The sequence below is a fragment of the Varanus komodoensis genome, unplaced genomic scaffold (assembly GCF_004798865.1).
Source record: "Varanus komodoensis strain SLA01 unplaced genomic scaffold, ASM479886v1 scaffold9, whole genome shotgun sequence".
Classification (NCBI taxonomy): domain Eukaryota; kingdom Metazoa; phylum Chordata; class Lepidosauria; order Squamata; family Varanidae; genus Varanus; species Varanus komodoensis.
Genome location: NW_025336598.1, coordinates 450,184 through 468,984, shown reverse-complemented (window position 1 = coordinate 468,984; position 18,801 = coordinate 450,184). Strand labels below are relative to the sequence as shown.

The 18,801-nt window shown below is 45.4% G+C and overlaps 1 protein-coding gene and 1 long non-coding RNA gene across 2 annotated transcripts in view; one reads left to right on the top strand and one right to left on the bottom strand.

Annotated features, from left to right (window-relative positions):
- Nucleotides 1-18,801, top strand: part of ARHGEF5 (Rho guanine nucleotide exchange factor 5) — a 70,259-nt gene that overhangs the window by 40,346 nt on the left and 11,112 nt on the right. Inside the window, exons 9-11 of the mRNA XM_044417604.1 lie at nucleotides 814-943; nucleotides 1,736-1,810; nucleotides 9,826-9,915. Coding sequence (XP_044273539.1) covers nucleotides 814-943; nucleotides 1,736-1,810; nucleotides 9,826-9,915 — 295 coding nt within the window. The remainder of the gene's footprint in view (nucleotides 1-813; nucleotides 944-1,735; nucleotides 1,811-9,825; nucleotides 9,916-18,801) is intronic.
- On the bottom strand, nucleotides 9,131-18,636 carry LOC123016898. The gene is made up of 3 exons (XR_006413489.1): nucleotides 18,198-18,636; nucleotides 17,267-17,277; nucleotides 9,131-9,154 (listed from the first exon to the last, which is right to left on the bottom strand). It is a non-coding gene; the product is annotated as an uncharacterized LOC123016898 (long non-coding RNA).

The window sequence follows — 18,801 nt, the reverse complement described above, 5'->3', positions numbered from 1 at the left end:
ATTCAAATACTTTGGCCACCTAATGAGAAGGAAGGAGTCCCTGGAGAAGAGTCTAATGCTGGGAACAATAGATGGCAAAAGAAGAAGGGGATGGCAGAGAATGAGGTGGCTAGATGGAGTCACTGAAGCAGTTGGTGTGAGCTTAAGTGGACTCTGGGAGATGGTGGAGGACAGGAAGGCCTGGAGGAATGTTGTCCATGGGGTCACGATGGGTCAGACATGACTTCGCAACTAACAACAACAAAGGAAATGATCCTGAATGAGGAGGAGGGCTGCTCTTACTGGATGAGGTTACCACTTAACGTTTTGCTGAAAAACCATTTCTATACTGCAGAGTTGGTAGCCATTCTGTAAATGTGTCACTGAAATGCATCCATGCCCTTTGTCTTGGAGCTAACTGAATGACTTTGAGTCACTCACTGACGTTCAGTCTAACATACCTCGCAGCAGTTAAGATGGAGGTGAAACTCATGGGCTTGTTGGGGGTAAAATGGAGAGAAAAAGACCACCATGTAAGCTGCCTTAGATTCCTTGCAAGAAAATAAAGGTGTGATATAAATGTAGTAAAACTAAATTTGCAGCCACACACATACTTGTCTGGTGTTTCTGCCTTTGAGCAAGGGGCAGGTAGCAGTACAGTAGTGGCAGACCTGGTAGGAATGCAGGCTTCACTTGTGCCATGATAACCTGGGTCTTGCAACTCCAGTTCTTGTCCAAACTCCATGCTGCCCTTGGCATCCATGCTGCTGGTTGAAGAGGTGGAATGCTAAAACTATCTGCATGTAATTAGACGTGTCATTTCTTCTCTGTTAGGAACGGTGTTCCTGCCTTCCAACAGGTCTTGGAGAGACTGGAAAGTGATCCTGTTTGTCAGCGGCTTTCCCTTAAATCCTTCCTCATCCTTCCATTCCAGCGCATCACACGTCTTAAACTCCTTCTCCAGGTACAGGTGCTGGAGGCACCAAGCTCACAGTTCCCTAGGCAACTACCCTCCCTGATCTCATGTGAGACAGCTATAGCACAGGCGTTGTTGCATTACCCTTTTCCCTGACAATAAATGTAATAAAGATAAAAATAGGGAAAGAACTAGGTCTCCACTTGTTTATTCCAGGGAGATCTACATGTATGTCATTGACATCTGATATAACTAAGCATGTAATTTGCCTTTTAAAACTAATTAATGGTTTCCAGCCCTTTAATTTGAAATAGGTAGAGAGATTAGAGGCTGAACCCCAGACTGCCCATATGCAGACCCAGTCACATACAGAGCTCTAATCTCTCCACAGGAGCATGGGCTAATTCCACATCTATGCACTCATAATTTTGTACTTTGGAGACTTTCAGAAGCAGCATTGAAATTTCCCTCATTAAATGAATTTTCCTTGTGTTCACCTAAGCTTTTCAATAACAATTAGAGGCTGTACCCCTGGCAAATCTGCTTCCCTGCCAGGTGCCGTCTTCCCTTGCTCCCATCTTCTAGTTGCTAACCAGAGGGCAAAAGAAGTGTTGAGAAAGTAGTATCTCTGCTAACACAACTTTCTGTCAAGCCTCTCTAGAGAATGGAAGCTGAGTGTTCCATGAAATTGTCCTCTGGGAATCCAGCAGAGACATAGATGCTGGGGAAGTAATTGTTTGTTAAAACAACTTTAATCCACCTGCAATGCAAGATAGCAACAATCAGAACAGATCCAAGCATTTCACCTCTTAGAAATCCGTATACACTTTCATTCTGCAGAACATATTGAAGAAAACTCAGCCTGGAACTGATGAAGAAGTACAAGCCACACAGGCATATGATGCTCTTGAGAAGGTAATGAACATCTAAATCTGTTTCTCAACACTGCCACATCTGCCTATAGCACACAACAAATATTGTTCAGAAATTTCCACTGCACAGAAGCTTAAGTACTCACACTCTTGATTTTTGAGATACAGATGAGCTGAATTCTATATAGGCTTGAGCTGCCCATCTTTGTCTTCTGTGAATCTTCCCTGTATTAAGATCTGTAGAATATAATAAGTTTGGAAGTAGTCCCAAACAAGATACAATTATGTGCAATAATACTTGTATGTATCCCAAAAAAGTGGCTTGGATAAATGTTGGAGTATAGTTGGAATTTACTTCCCTATCCACACTTATGTGTAGGGCCACATAAGATGCCGAATGCACATGTCAATGTAGAAATATAGAAACAGAGCAAGTCAGAAGGGGTCTCCAGGGCCAACTAGTCTGACCCCAAGCTCCAGCTGGCTCTGCTTATGACATGCCCACCATGTGCATGTCCAGGCTATCTTTGAACACCCTCACTGATGGGGCCCCAATGACCTCTCGTGGAAGCCCATTCCACACCCTCAGGGTCCTAACTGTCAGGAAGTGCTTCCTGACATCTAAATGGAACCTTGGTTCTCTGAGCTTTGCTCTGTTGGAGCGCGTCCTGCCTTCCTCTGCAGGGGAGAACTGGTCTCTAACCATCTCCATGTGACATCCCCTCACATACCTGTATGTCGCCAACATATCGCCTCTGAGTCACCTTCAGGCTGAAGAGATCCAGTTCCCTCAGTCTCGCCTCATAACTTCGCGGCATATGTTGTAAGCCGCCCTGAGGCTTCGGCGAATGGGGCAGCATAAAAATGTCTTAATAAATAAAATAAATAAAATAACCCATCCCTGGCAAACCGGCCACCAACCTTGTGGCCCTACACTGCACTGACTCTAACCTGGCTATATCCTTTCTGTAATGAGGGGCCCAAAACTGAGCACAATACTCCAGTTATGGCTGCACCAGAGTTGTATAGAGTGGCATTAACATCTCTCTCGATCTAGAAGCCACACTTCTGGCTATGCAACCAAGGATGGCGTTCGCCCTCTTGACCACCGCATCACACTGCTGACTCATGTTTAGCCTGCAGTCAACCAGTACCCCGAGGTCCCTTTCACAAGTGCTGCTCTCCAGCCACTTGTCACCTAACCTGTACCTATGACAGCTATTCCTATGCCCCAAGTGCAAGAACTTGCACTTATCCACATTGAACGCCATCCTGTTGTCTCCTGCCCACTTCCATAGTCTGTCCAAACCCTTTTGGATCTAAAGTACCTGCTCCTCAGTTGTGGCCGCTGCTCCAGTTTTAGTATCATCTGCAAATTTGATCAGCAGACTGTTCACCCCTTCTTCCATGTCATTTATGAAAAGATTAAACAGGATCGGCCCCAGGACAGACCCCAGGGGGACCCTGCTTGTCACTGGCCACCATCCCGACGATTCCCCACGAATGGTTACCCTCTGCTTTCGGTCAGTCAACCATGCCCTAATCCACTGGACAGTGCTTTGGTGTATCCCAAAACTCCTCAGTTTCTCAACCAGGATATCGTGGGGCACTTTGTCAAAGGCCTTGCTGAAATCCAGGTAAACCACATCCACTGCATCCCTTCCATCTAGCTATGTTGAAACCTTGTCATAGATTTCACAATGTTTGTCTGGCAGGACCTGTTTTTGAGGAAGCTATGTTGTGTGGCTGCCAGCCTCCCTTCACTATTTAGCATCACTAGATCTCTATTATGAGCCTTTCCATTGTTTTTCCTACAATGGACGTAAGGCTAACTGGTCTGTAATTCCCCATGTCCCTTCTACTACCCTTTTTGAAAATTGGGACCAGTGATGCCACTCTACAGTCCTCTGGAACTTCACCCGTTCTCCACGAGGCCTCAAAAATGGAGGCAAGCGAGTGTGAGAGAACCCCTGCCAACTCTCTAAGTACTCTCAGGTGTAACCTGTCAGGGCCTGGTGCCTTTGTAATGTCCAATACCCTGAGGAGCCCCTCGACTTCTTGTGGGGTGACTCTAATCTGTGCCCCTAAGTCCCCGGCCTCATCTAATCTGCTATGCGGATCCGCCCCTGTCCTGCTTTGGGGAGAACACAGAGGCAAAATAGTCATTTAGCATCTGTGCCTGTTCCCTCATATCAGTCACTGGATCTCCTTCCTCCTTATTTAGTGGTCCCACCACTTGTCTCCCATTTCTCTTTCTATTTACATGCTGAAGGAAGCCCTTTTTGTTGCTCTTGATATTCTTGGCAAGTCTCAGTTCGTAATCAGCTTTAGCCTTGCGAAGAATCCTTCTGCAACAGGCCTTCTCCTCCCGGTATACCCTTTTGTCTATTTGCTCCAGTACCCATTTCCTATGGAGGTTCCTCTTTTGTCTAATCCCTTTAACTACCTCCTTTCGCATCCATGGCGGCACTCTCCTCCACCCCCGCACCTTACTGACTAGAGGTATTGTCAAGGCTTGCGCCTCCAAAACCTCCATTTTGAGTGCCATCCACCCCTCCTCGACTCGCTTACCTTCTAGTAACCTATCCTAGGAGACTTCCCCCAGTCTGGCCTTCAGTTGGCCACAGTTGGCCCTCTTGAAGTCCCAGCTTCTAGTGCTCAACCTGCTGTATGTCCCCAGTTCCCTGATCTCAAAGCAAAGGATGGAGTGATTACTCGCATCCAGAGCTCCCCTAATCTGTACTTCATCTATCAGCTCCTCTCTATTGGTCAAGACCAAGTCAAGGATGTTTCGCCCTCTCGTCACCTCTTGGACCCTCTGTGTGAAAAACCCTCCCTCTATAGCCTCTAGGAAGCGACGTGACGTGGCTGTCACCGCCAAGTGCGTCTCCCAACTAATATCCGGGAGACTGAAATCTCTCATAATTACTGTGTCTCTCCCTGAGATAGCCTTAGAATCTAGCCTGTCAGGACATCATCCAGGGTCTCAAGTTGACCTGGAGGGCGATAACATACCCCCCTGTCAGGTCCCTTTCCCTGTCAAAACCCCTAAGTTTCACCCAGATTCCCTCTGCCGAATCCCCATCTGTGCTGCATTCTATCTCACTGCATCCTACCCCTTCCCTGATGTATAATGCCATGCCCCCACCCCTCTTTCCCTTCCTGTCCTTTCTAAAAAGATGATACCCCTCTATGTTCACATTGCACTCTTGCCTTTCATCCCACCAAGTTTCTGTGATTCCCACCAGGTCATACCTTCCTATTCCCAGGAGAGCTTCAAGCTCTTCCTGCTTATTACCCATGCTCCTAGCATTGGTGTACATGCACCTCAACTCCTTCCCACCGCTTCCTTTGCTTGGAGTTCCCAGCCTCCTCCTTCCTCCCATATTCCCTGATACCTGGTCCCTCTCTGTAGGAGTCCTGTCAGTCCCTGCAGTACCTCTAAAAACCCTACTCCCAGAGCCCTGATCCTTTCCCCACACTTGTCCAGTACAGACACATTTCTGGGGGGCCTGAAACCCCCCCCCCCCGGCTCAGTTTAAACTCTTCTGGATGAAGCTCGCTAAAGCATCTCCAAAGGACCTTTTCTCCATCCTTGTGAGGCACAATCCATCCCTTGCCAGAAGTCCATTGGCAAGAAACTGGGTGCCGTGGTCGAGGAACCCGAAGCGTTCCTTCTGGCACCACACCCTAAGCCAGTCATTTACCTTGGAGACCCTCCTGTCCCTTTCTGGCCCAAATTCCTGGACCGGTAAGATCGACGAGAAGGCCACTTGGGTCTTTAGCTCCCTGAGTTTCTTCCCCATGGCCTTGAAGTCCCTGATAATCCCAACCACACCCTGCCTGGCCATGTTGTTTGTGCCCACATGGATCACCAGGAGCGGCTGGTGACCTCCGAAGCGAACAAGACGCTCCACTCTGTCGTTCACATGCCAGATGTGTGTGCCCAGCGGGCAGCAGACCTCCCTTGTCTCCAGGTTGGGGCAGCACACCGCCGCCTCAGTGCCCCTCAGCAGGGAGTCCCCAACGACAATCACCCGCCACCCTGTCTTCCCAGTTGTGGTGGCCAGAAGAGTAGAAGAGTATTAGAGGCATACTTGCATCTACAGTGGTACATTGGCTTATGAACGCCTTGGTTCATGAGCAAATCGGGTCTCGAACAAAAATTTCATGAAAATTTTGACTTGGGTTGCGAACTCCTCATTGGGTGGTAACCAAGATCGCGGCCATCTCCCCACCCCCACAAGTGGGGAGATGGCCATAATCGCAGTTGCATTCATGCAGGGAAGATGTGCATGATCACAGGTGCACTCCTGCAGGAAAGATGGGCGCAATCTCGGCCATCTGCCCCCCTTACCAGCATAATCACGGCCAACTCTCCCCCAACCCCCAAGTGACTACACAAAAAACAAGTGACTATAGACATATTTTTCACCAAAATTGACCCTGCAGCTAAGAGACAAAGAAGAGAGGAAACCCCTGAAAGAGATCTCCCCAATGTCCTTATGGAGGGGGACTCTCCCTCAAAACAATAACCTCTCCCCCACACCTAGGTTAGTGTTCTCCACTGTACTGCACTTTTTTACTTTCTTGTTCTTTGTGACTTTGTTTTAAATTTTTCTGATAAAAAATAATTACAGAACAGATTAACCTTATTTACATTGAATCTTATGGGGAAGTTTCACTTGGGTCACAACCAATTTGGGTCACAACCAGAGTTGTGGAATGGATTAATTTTGTGAGCAAAGGTACCAGTGTATTTTGTGTAAGTGATCTTCAGTATCACAGGGGATCCATGAATTTCTCTGAGCTGGACCATCACACGTGATGCACTTTTTAAAATCTCACACCATATCCAAATTATAATATAAATATCCTCTAACACTTCCAACAGAGCAGACAGTGTTAACAGGAAGCCTTTCAAACACACTGAATGCTAGCAGTTTGTCAGTGTCTGGGGCCTGGGTGACTGGGAATCAGGTCAGGCCACCCTAACCCTAACCCCAGACAACCAATACAATATACAGGCCCATTCCAAATCGCTGGAAGGAAAGTGAGTTGAGGAGGGGTGGATGGCATTCAAAAGGGAGGTTTTGGAGGCGCAAGCCTTGACAATACCTCTAGTCAGTAAGGTGGGGAGGTGGAGGAGAGTGCCGCTATGGATGCGAAAGGAGGTGGTTAGAGGGATTAGACGAAAGAGGAACCTCCATAGGAAATGGGTACTGGGGGAAATAGACAGAAGGGTGTACCGGGAGGAGGAGGCCCGTTGCAGAAGGATTCTTCACAAGGCTAAGGCTGATTATGAGCTGAGACTTGCCAAAAATATCAAGAGCAACAAAAAGTGCTTCTTTCAGCATGTAAATAGGAAGAGGAAGGGGAGACAAGTGGTGGGACCACTAAATGAGGAAGGAGATCCAGTGACTGATATGAGGGAACAGGCGCAGATGCTAAATGACTATTTTGCCTCTGTGTTCTCCCCAAAGCAGGACGGGGGAGATCTGCATTTGAGATTAGATGAGGCCGGGGACTTAGGGGCACAGATTAGAGTCACCCCCCCTAGAAGTCAAGGGGCTCCTCAGGGCATTGGACATTGCAAAGGCGCCAGGTCCTGACGGGTTACACCCGAGAGTATTTAGAGAGTTGACAGGGGTTCTCTCACGCCCGCTGGCCTCCATTTTTGAGGCCTCGTGGAGAACGGGTGAAGTTCCAGAGGACCGGAGGGTGGCATCAGTGGTCCCAATTTTCAAAAAGGGTAGTAGAAGGGACATGGGGAATTACAGACCTGTTAGCCTTACATCCATTGTAGGAAAAACAATGGAAAGGCTCATAATAGAGAGAGATCTAGTGATGCTAGATAGTGAAGGGCGGCTGGCAGCCACAGAACACAGCTTCCACAAAAACAGATCCTGCCAGAAAAACCTTCTGGAATTCTATGACAAGGTTTCGAGATGGCTAGATGGAGGGGATGCAGTGGATGTGGTTTACCTGGATTTCAGCAAGGCCTTTGACAGTGCCCCATGATATCCTGGTTGAGAAACTGAGAAGTTTTGGGATACACCAAAGCACTGTCCAGTGGATTAGGGCATGGTTGACTGACCGAAAGCAGAAGGTAACCATTTACGGGGAATCATCGGGATGGTGGCCAGTGGCCAGTGACAAGTGGGGTCCCCCAGGGCTCTGTCCTGGGGCCGATCCTGTTTAATCTTTTCATCAATGATATGGAAGAAGGGGTGAACAGTCTGCTGATCAAATTGGCAGACAATACTAAAACAGGAGCAGTGGCCACAACTGAGGAGCAGGTACTCCCGATCCAAAAGGATCAGAACAGACTATGGAAGAGGGCAGGAGACAACAGGATGGCATTCAATGTGGATAAGTGCAAGTTCTTGCACTTGGGGCATAGGAATAGCTGTCATAGGTACAGGTTAGGTGACAAGTGGCTGGAGAGCAGCACTTGTGAAAGGGACCTCGGGGTACTGGTGGACTGCAGGCTAAACATGAGTCAGCACTGTGATGCGGTGGTCTAGAGGGTGAACACCACCCTTGGTTGCATAGCCAGAAATGTGGCTTCTAGATCGAGAGGTATTACTACCACTCTGTGCGACTCTGGTGCGCCCGCAACTGGAGTATTGTGCTCAGTTTTGGGCCCCTCATTACAGGAAGGATATAGCCAGGTTAGAGTCAGTGCAGGGTAGGGCCACAAGGTTGGTGGCCGGTTTGCAGGGGATGCCGCATGAGGCAAGACTGAGGGAACTGGGTCTCTTCAGCCTGGAGGAGACTCAGAGGGGATATGTTGGCAACATACAGGTATGTGAGGGGATGTCACACGGAGATGGGTAGAGACCTGTTCTCCTCTGCAGGGGTAGGCAGGACACGCTCCAATGGAGCAAAGCTCAGGGACCCAAGGTTCCATTTGGATGCCAGGAAGGACTTCCTGACAGTTAGGACTCTGAGGGTATTGAATGGGCTTCCATGGGAGGTGGTTGAGGCCCCATCGGTGAGGGTGTTCAAAGATAGGCTGGACATGCACATGGTAGGCATGTCATGAGTGGAGCCGGGGGTCTGACTAGATGGCCTGTGAGACCCCTTCTGACTCGCTCTGTTTCTATGTTGTCCAGAGATCAAGGTGGGTAATAGAAGTGCAAGGCAGGCCAATCTGATTAGAGCAGAGCAGTCAATGTCAGTCAGGAGTTGAACGCCAGAGAGACAAGCTGAGGAGAAGCGGATACCCGGGATTGGAGCAAAAACTGGAGCAGGTGAAGCTGGGCATGGTCCAGAAGCAGAGGCCGGAGTAAGGCGATGGGCAGAGTTTCCAGAAGGCATAGGGAGCTCCAACAATCTCAAGACCCTTTATTGCTGATGCAACATCTAAAGGGAAGAGCCAGTTCTTATATAGCAGTTCCCTCAGGATTCTCAGGTGGTGCTCGTAACATCCCCGGTGGCTGTGATTGAATGTGGATCCGGTCCTGCAACCACCAGCGCTGCTATTCTTGTCTCTGGCCAGAAGAGGGAGGCCTGGTACTGCCTCAGAACCTCACACAGTTCTTTCAGGAAGATACGTATTGGTTGTGTATACATATTTATACACAAGATATGTATTGGTTGATGAATAAATCCACTTATGAACAATATTGTTATGAATCAGTATCTCTCCCCTACCACCATCTTATGCACCCATCCTTTTTCAAGGCATCATAAAATACAAAGGACACAACTAGGGAAGGCAGTAACATAGTTTTAGAATTTTTACTGCTTCTTATAACATGATATTCTCGTGTAGACATTGTACACAGGAGTTGCCTGCTTGGGAGGGGATGTCACCAACTAGAAGTTAACTGCTAGATTGTCATTGCCAAATGACAATTGGTACATTCTGGATGCAATTCAAAATGGTTTGATACCTCAGATTTCAAAAACAAGCAAAATTCTATCAGTCCCTTCAGAAACAAATGTTTGTAACACCTTCCTAAACTGTCAGATTGTTTCTTTCACCACTGTCTTCCTAATTACTCCCATTCTTCAGTCATTCATATCCTGATAGTACTTTCCTTTCTGCAGCTCATCAAAGATTGCAATGAAAATGTCCAACGCATGAAGAGTACCGAAGAGCTAATCCACTTAAGTCAAAATATGGAATTTGAATGCAAGGTAAAAAAACTGATTCAGGACTCCTAATAAGTGCTCCAACTACCTGTTTTCTTAACACATCCATCCCTGTCAACCCCACATTTGAAGCCAGTTCACTACTGACTGGTCTTTATGTGCATTTTCACATTTGCTTCTACTTGTAGGAAGTGTACAGGTACAGTTCCTATCACTATGTTGGCATGTGGGGCTAGGCTAGCGCCACAAAAGGCATGATACAGGAGTGAGGATATTAGGCAGCCACTGTTTGGGGAATTGCACTGTCTACCTGATCTTTTTGTCACAGTGGACTTGCAGTATTCTGGCTACAGTAGTGATTTACAGAATTTCAAACTTCAGATGAACACTCCATATTTATTTGTCCATCATGGAGCATGTGCTCATCTGCCACACAACCCTTCTGTGTTACAGAGGATTCTGGAACATAATCTTTGCCACACTAAAGATGCAAGAGGCTCACCAGGACGTTGAGGCCAGCTGTGCCTTAGTGCTGGTCCATGTTAACAGAATGCTTCATAAAGCAATATATAATGTGCTTATGAAGTACAATGAAAAAGCAGTAATGGGTTGTCATGCTGTTCTTCAGCAAAGTTCATCAGCCATTATTGAATATCTGTAATAAACTTCCAAGGAATTCAGGGTCCCCAGCATTTTATTTAAAATGTGTACGGTGCAGTGGTTTAAACTGCTGTGCTGCTGGGCTGGTTGATCGAAGGTTGCCGGTTTGAATCTGCACAACGGGGTGAGTTCCCTTTGCTCTGTCCCAGCTCCTGCCAAACCTGCAGTTCGAAAGCATGCAAATGCAAGTACATAAAAAGGTACCACTTTGGTGGGAAGGTAAACAGCATTCCGTGCACTTTGGTGTTTAGTCATGACAGCCACATGACCACAGAGACTGTCTATGGACAAATGCTGGCTCCCTCAGCTAGGAAACAGAGATGAGCACTTCCCCCTAGAGTCAGACATGACTGGACTTTAATGTCAAGGGGAAACCTTTACCTTTATGCCACTTTTCTTCTGTTTAGAATACCATGATGGTAGAAATCCATTAAATTGTAACATAAAACAAATATCAAACAGCTAAAACGTTATACGCAAGAATATGCATAAATTAAAATTCCTAGGTGGACAGAAATGTTTTAACTTAAGTATCTAGAGGGAAGTTCTACTATAGATCAATCCCATTGCTAGAGCCATCAATTGTGGAGAACCATCTCAATTTTGTGTGGCCATGAGTCCAAGTTCCTAGTCCACACACCCATATCATGCAAATTTTATACCACCTTCATTGGCTATCAGTTGAAAGCTGGGCCTAATTCAAAGTGCTTGTTTTGACTGATTCTTTTGTATTGTCTGACTGTTTTATGGTTTTGCTTTTAATTATGTAAGCCGTCCTGAGACTCGATAGTGAAGGACAGCATACAAAGTTTTAAATGAATGAATGAATGGGATCAGGATACCTGAAGGACCACCTTCTCCATTATATACCTACCCATTCCTTTAGGGCAGGCTCAGAAGCCCTTCTGAAAAAGCCATCCCCTAAGGAGGAGAGGATGGTGAACAGAAGAGGGGCTTTTTCAGTAATATTGCCCCATCTGTAATATTGCCCCATCTATTCTATACTTTAGAATAGCAATCCTAAAGTAGTTTGCCTGGAGCCTTCATTATAACCTTTTTGGTGCCAGGTAAAAACAGTTTTATTCTCCATACATTTTAATAATTGACTTTTATGGTAATTGATTTTATTTATTTATTTATTTATTTATTTATTTATTTATTAAAAGCTTTTGTATGCCATCCTATTATACAAGATCTCAGGACAGCATACAAATAAATTGTTTTATGTTCTTAATTCACCAGATTTTTAATACTCTCAGCTGTTTTATATAACTGTTATATTTATAATAATGTTGTATGCTTATTGTTTTAACCGTTTTATTGTTTTATATTGTTGTGATGTGAACTGCTTAGAGGGTCTGGTAGGACTATTAAAGTGGTCTGTAAAATTAAGAAATAAATAATAAAATAAATAAATGAAAAAATGAATAGAAGAGGACAGCAAACTTTCTCAGAAAAGAATTCAAATGGATAACTGTGTATCCTTACCTACTGGGTGTGTCATGCATGAAGCCCCGACAGAAACAGTGACTTATGAGGAGACCTTACACTTGACACCCAGTGCCCAAGAGTCAACCTCACAACCCAATGCAGAGACAGCTGAGCCAGCTGCTGCGTCTTCCTCTGACCCCCAGCACATTGAACAAACGCCTGGACCTTTATCAGAGACAGAGAGTCATGAGAAAGAGGAAGCTGTAAATTCTACTCAGAAGGAGGCAGAGCAAACTGCCTCTTCCCCCTCTGATGCTGATCTCCCTGAGCCGGAAACAGAAGACACAATAGGTGTTGTGGATTTCTCAAAAGCTTGAAAACAGACGTATTTTACGCAGATATGAACAGCGGCAAAGTTTATTACGTAAGAGGGAGGAAAGGCGTGACTTGGGAGATTGATCCCATGTGGGCTTGGGAAGAGAAGCCAATAGAGAGTTAACATCTGCTTAGCAAGGACTGCTATTAGGCAACTTATCTATAGAGTTGTAAATCTTGTAGACAATTAACATTAAAGGACTTTAGTTTTATTGCTCTAGAATGTGTGGATTGTTTACATACTGGGCTGCACGCCTTGACAGGGTGGAAGCCACAGATAGGAGCTCGTACATGACCACTGAACTGGTTACTTTGAAAATCTTTTTGGTATGAAACCCTCAATTCATTTAAGAGAAAAGATGATCCACAGGCCTACATGGGCCAGAAACCCTCTTCTTTACTCCTTTATTTGCAGACTCTAGCACCAGAAAGATTGCAGCATTGGCATAAGGCAAACTGTTATAAGAAAGGCATTCCATGGTGAGGGTGTCACTGTCCACTTCCATTTGTTAATAATACTTTCTAAATATCCACCTCTGATTAAGAGGCATCTTAACACAGGAAATTTGGTAAAGCCAGAGTTGCATCATCACTTTTGGGTCCTGAGCAATTCGGAGTTTCAAAATTATGAACTTGGACCAGATGCATGTGTGTAGACAGTGAAGCTATTTGAAAATGAGTATAACGTGCTTCAGCTACAAGTGATATAGGAATGAAGGAAGGAAAATGTGTACAAGCCTAGCTGTACCAGGTAGAACTCCAGCTGAAGTTTTGGTGTGGTCTTCAGGGGCACATATAACATGCTCCACTAGTCCGGTTAGGAGGTTATCAAAACATGGATCACCATGGTTAGGCTCTCTCCAGAAATGGTCATGGCTGGTAAATCAATAAAACCTGGTAAAGCCATCAAGGTCATAGAAACATAGAAACAGAGCGAGTCCGAAGGGGCCTCCCGGGCCATCTAGTCTGATCCCCAGCTCCAGCCGGCTCCGTTCACAACATGCCCACCATGTGCATGTCTAGCCTAGCCTTGAACACCCTCACCGATGAGGCCTCAACCACATCCCGTGGAAGCCGATTCCATACCTTCAGGGTCCTAACTGTCAGGAAGTCCTTCCTGGCATCTAACTTGAACCTGGGTTCTCTGAGCTTTGCTTGATTGGAGTGCACCCTGCCTTCCTCTGCAGGGGAGAACAGGTCTCTACCCATCTCCATGTGACACCCCCTCACATACCTGTATGTTGCCAACAGATCCCCTCAAAGTCTCCTCTAGGCTGAAAAGACCCAGTTCCCTCACAGTCTCGCCTCATATGGCTTTCCCTGCAAACCGACCACCAACCCTGTGGCCCTATGCTGCACTGACTCTAACCTGGCTATATCCTTCCTGTAACGAGGGGCCCAAAACTGAACACAATACTCCAGTTGTGGGTGCACCAAAGTCATACAGAATGGTAGTAATACCTGTCTCAATCTAGAAGCCACACTGCTGGCTATGCAACCATCTATGAAGCTGTCCAACATGTCATTGACCCAATGCATGCGGCAGAGCATACTCTAGACTTTTTCTCTAGAATGGTGCTCTGAGTGTGGGGGCTTTGACTCAGTCCCTTTGTCATGGTCAGATCATCACCTGCTGAGATTTAAACTGACAGTGGTTTTTAGAATAATAGAATAGTAGAGTTGGAAGGGGGAAGAAAGTCAATCTCCTGCTCAGTGCAGGACTCCATGTTAAACCGTTTCTATTAGATGGCTGTCCAGTTGCATCTTGAATGCTTCTAGTGTGGGAGATCCCATTACCTCTCTAATTGGTTCCACTGTTGTACTGCTCTAGCAGTCAGGAAATGTTCCTGACAGCTAGCTTCCTGTCATTTGATCCTGTTAGTCCATGTTCTGCCCTGTGGGAGATACTGTCCTTCCACTTTGTGACAGCCTTTCAAAGAGTTGTAGAGTGCTATCATCTCTCTCCTCAGTCTTTAAACATACCCAGTTCTTTCAAGCTCTTCTCACAGGGCTTTGTCTCCAGTCCTGGATCATCCTTGTTGCCTTCCTCTGTCTCCTTTCCAGCTTGTCTGCATCTTTCTTAAACTGAACTGGACACAACATTCTGGATGAGGCCTAACCAGAGTCACTGAATAGGAGAGTTGGAAGGGTCCAAGAAGGCTATTGGGTCCAACCCCCTGCTGTTGCACGTCACCAGTTTATACCATCCCACTCAGATGACTGTCCAGTTTCTTTCTGAATGTCTCTAGTGTGGAGAGCCCACAACCTCTCTAGGCAACTGGTTCCACACCTGTATTGCTCTGACAGTGAGGAAACTTTTCCTGATATCTAGCCTGAACTAGTACTTAATGGGATTTGGAAAGGATACTTGCATTAATGCAGCCTAAAATAGCATTTACACTTTTTCGCAGCGACAACAAATTATTGACTCATATGCAGCAGTAAGTATTCAGCAATGATCTACAACAATTCCAGATCCTCACTAGCAGGATTCTTGAGTCAATTATTCTCCATCTTCTAGCAATGCATTTGGTTTCTTTTTCCTAGGTGCAGAATTTGGCATTTGTCCCTATTGAATTTCAATCTATTGTTTTCAGACCAGCATCCCAAGCCTATCAAGATCACCTAGAATCTTGTTTCTGTCTTCCAGAGTATTAGCTATCCCACCCAGTTTTGTGTCATCTGCGAATTTGTTAATTATTCCCTGCACTTCCTAATCCAAGTCAATAATTTAAAAAAAAGCACTGGGCACTGGGACCCATTAAGATGCTCTGCCCCCAGGGGCTAATGGGTCTGAGTGGTTTCCAGAGGGTTTTGGAGAATTTTCTGGCTGATACAGCTGGCACTCCTGTTGAAGTCCTGGTCACTCTGTGGAATGCAGAAATGACCCAGGCTGTTGATATGATTGCATCTTATAAAACGTGTGCATCTGCCAGGACTTGCACTGTAGGGTTATAGCTGTAGAATCTGTGGAAATATCCAGAGCACAGTTTGGTCCAGTTTTATTGAATGAGTTTCAATTGATACAGCTTGAGGACATGGGCAAAGTGCTTGTACAGGTTCATGTGATCACCTCTTTACTGGATCCTCGCTCCTACTGGCTTATAACAGCAAGCTAGGAAGGAATAACTGGCTGGGCCAGGGAGGTCATCAATGCCTCTTTGCAAAAGGGAGTGGTCCCATGCTGCCTTAAAGAGGTGGTAGAGAGACCACTTCTCAGGAAACCTTCCCTTGACCTGGAAAAATTTAATAACTACAGGCCAGTAGCAAATATTCCTTTCCTGGGCAAGTTTCTAGTGAGGGTGGTTGCTAATGAACTCCAGATGTTCTTGGATGAGACTGATTATCTGAATCCATTTCAGCCAGAGTTCAGGCCTGGTTTTGATAAAGAAACAGCCTTGGGTGCCCTGTATGATGATCTATGCTGGAAGAAGGACAGAGTAGTGCAATCCTGTTGATACTGCTGGACTTCTCAGTGGCTTTTGATACCATCAGCAATGGTATCCTTCTGGAGTGACTGGCTGAAATGGGAGTCAGGGGCACTGGTTCCTCTCCTACTTAAAGGGTTGTCTCCAGAATGTAGTGCTTGGGGAGCATTGTTTAACCCTGTGGATTCTGCAGCATGGAATCCCTCCCTTGCTATTGAACATCTACATGAAACCACTGAGTGGGGGTCATCTGGAGTTTTGGAGTGTACTGTCATCAATATGCTGATAACACACTGCTCTATTTGCCCTTTTCATCATCATCATCATCAGGTGAGGCTGTGGATGTGCTAAGCCCGTGCTTGGCTGCAAAAATTGACTGGATGAGGGCTAAACAAACAAACTCAATCCAGACAAGGCAAAGACGGTGGGTGGGTCCTTTACCTGTATGGAGGATATTCAACCTGTTCTGGATGGGGTTGCGCTCCCCCCCTTTTTTAAAAAAATATGTTTTATTCAAAATAACCCTAAAACAAAAGGAAACTAAAAACAACATCAATCATCAGAAACATCGGACCTGCTGGGTCAGCCCCCACATTCTTTTCTATTTATGATAACTTAAAAAAGGGGTTGCACTCCCCCTGAAGGAACAGGTATGTAGCTTGGGGGTGCTCCTTGAACCATCTTGGTGACTTGAGGTTCAGATTGCCTCAGTGGTTCAGAGCACCTTCAGCTGGTGGCCCATCTGTTCAGTGCCTTTAAAGATCTCTGGTTATTCTGATAATTCTTCTTGCTGGATCTTTTTATTGCATTTTAAGCTATTTTAAATTAATGTTAACTCTTTTCACTTTATTGTTTTATTTATTTGCTTTGTGTTGTGTTTTATTCCTTACTGTAAACCACCCAGAGAGCTATGGGGCAGTACAGAAATTAAATTGATGATGATATCTACCTGGATAATCATCTTACAAGTTCCCAATACCATCCCTAAGACTACCTCTATTAATTCAGGCAGGGAGACCTGGTGGGCATAGAGTAGTCAGTGTGGTAATAGATTCCCAAATTTGTCTCTCAAACCCAACAGCTTTTCACCTTAAATCCCCTGCTGTATGCAGTGGTGCAAGCAATGCACCAAGAAGACTCCACAATGGTGCCTTGCAACAACTGCAACTGCTGCACACTAGTACCTCTATTACAGGAAAAAATGAGAGCACTGGAGCAGTGAGTGTCCACCCTTCTGACAGTAAAAGAAAATGAAGAGTTTCTAGACAGAGTGGAGAACCTGCAACATGTAAATGTAGTCCAGAAGGAAGAAGAACAGCAGCAAGCCAAGGCAGCAGAAGAGAACCCTGAGAGAAGAGAAAATGAGAAAACTTGCTGGAACAGGGTGACGGTTAGATGCAGAAGAACTAGAAAACACCCTGCACCCATGGAAGCAGTGGAACTCTCAAACCACTTTGAGTTGCTTGAGAAAGAGACTGGTGAGAAACCCATTGTAAAAGAACTACATGACACACTGAATAACTCTCTTTTTGGAGACAAAAGGCCAATCAAACAAGGAAAAGGATAGTAAAATTTGCAACAAAAGGAAAAGAGTGCTAGTTGTGGGAGATTCCGCCTTGTGCAGAAGAATGGAAAAATATGTATGTTGTGATGATATGAGAATCACCAAGTATGCTGTCTCCCTGGCGCCAAAATTAAAGATATAGCCAGCAAGTTCACACAACTCATACGACCCACTGACAAATACCCCTTCCTTCTCTTCCACATGGGAACTAATTACACTGTCATGAGAACTTTTGCTGATATAAATTCCAAATTCAAAGCTCTAGGGATTAAAATAAAAACCACTGGGACCCAGATAGTCTTCTCCTCAATCCTACCAGTATGTGGAAGAGGAACTGTTAGAGAAAAAAAGTGAATGACTGGCTACGATGGTAGTGCCATAAAGAGAGATTTGGATTCTGGGACCACAAGCTAAGCTTCCTGGAAGATGGACTACTGGCAAATGATGGGCTTCACCTCACAAAGACTGGGAAGCAGGTGTTCGGCCACCACATGAGAAACTTCATCAGAAGAGCTTTAAACTAAAACCTATAGGGGAGGGAGATGTGCAGCATGACATACCAGCACCTGGCAAAGACTTATAAATTTCAACAGAGAAAAAACCTCAAGCAGGGCCCAGCACCAGTCTCCCAGAAAACGTAGAAAGAAAACCAGGGCACAGCAAGAATGAACTTCGATGTCTCTACACCAATGCCCAGGTTATGGGAAACAAGCAACACGAACTTGAGCTTATAGTACACGAGGGCAATTATGATCTTATAGGAATAGCAGAAACTTGGTGGGATGACTCACATGACTGGAACTCTACAATTGATGGATACATCCTGTTCAAGAAAAATAGAAAGGACAAAAAGGGAGGTGGAGTTGCACTATATGTGAGAGATACATATATCAGCACAAAATTCAAGAAGAACTTAGTAGTCCACTGAAAGCATCTGGCTAAATTTAAAGGGAGCAAAAAATAAGAAAAACATAATTGTTGACATATATTACCATCCACCCAGTCAAAAAGAGGTCAAGGATGCAACCTTTGAAAAGCAACTTGCCAGCATTTCCAAGAAGAATGATGTAGTCACTATGGGGTACTTCAATTTCCCCGATATATACTGGGAGACAAATTCTGCCAAGCATGGCCCTTTCAAGAGATTGCTGACATGTGTTGCTGACAACTTTCTCCAGCAGAAAGTAGAGGAAGGTACGAGAGGATCAGCTATACTGGATTTAATACTAACAGGGATGGCCTGGTGGGCAAAATAACAACCATGGGAACTCTGGGGGAAAGTGACCATGTAATATTTGAATTGTCAATTATGAAAACGACAAAGGATTACTGAAGCGAAACAAGCATCCTGGACTTCAGGAAAGCCAACTTTAACAAACTCAGAAAAAATGATAAGCGAAGTGCCATGGCAACACACCCTTAAGGGGAAAAGTGTCCAAGGGGGATGGGAAATCTTGAAAAAGAAGATTCTTG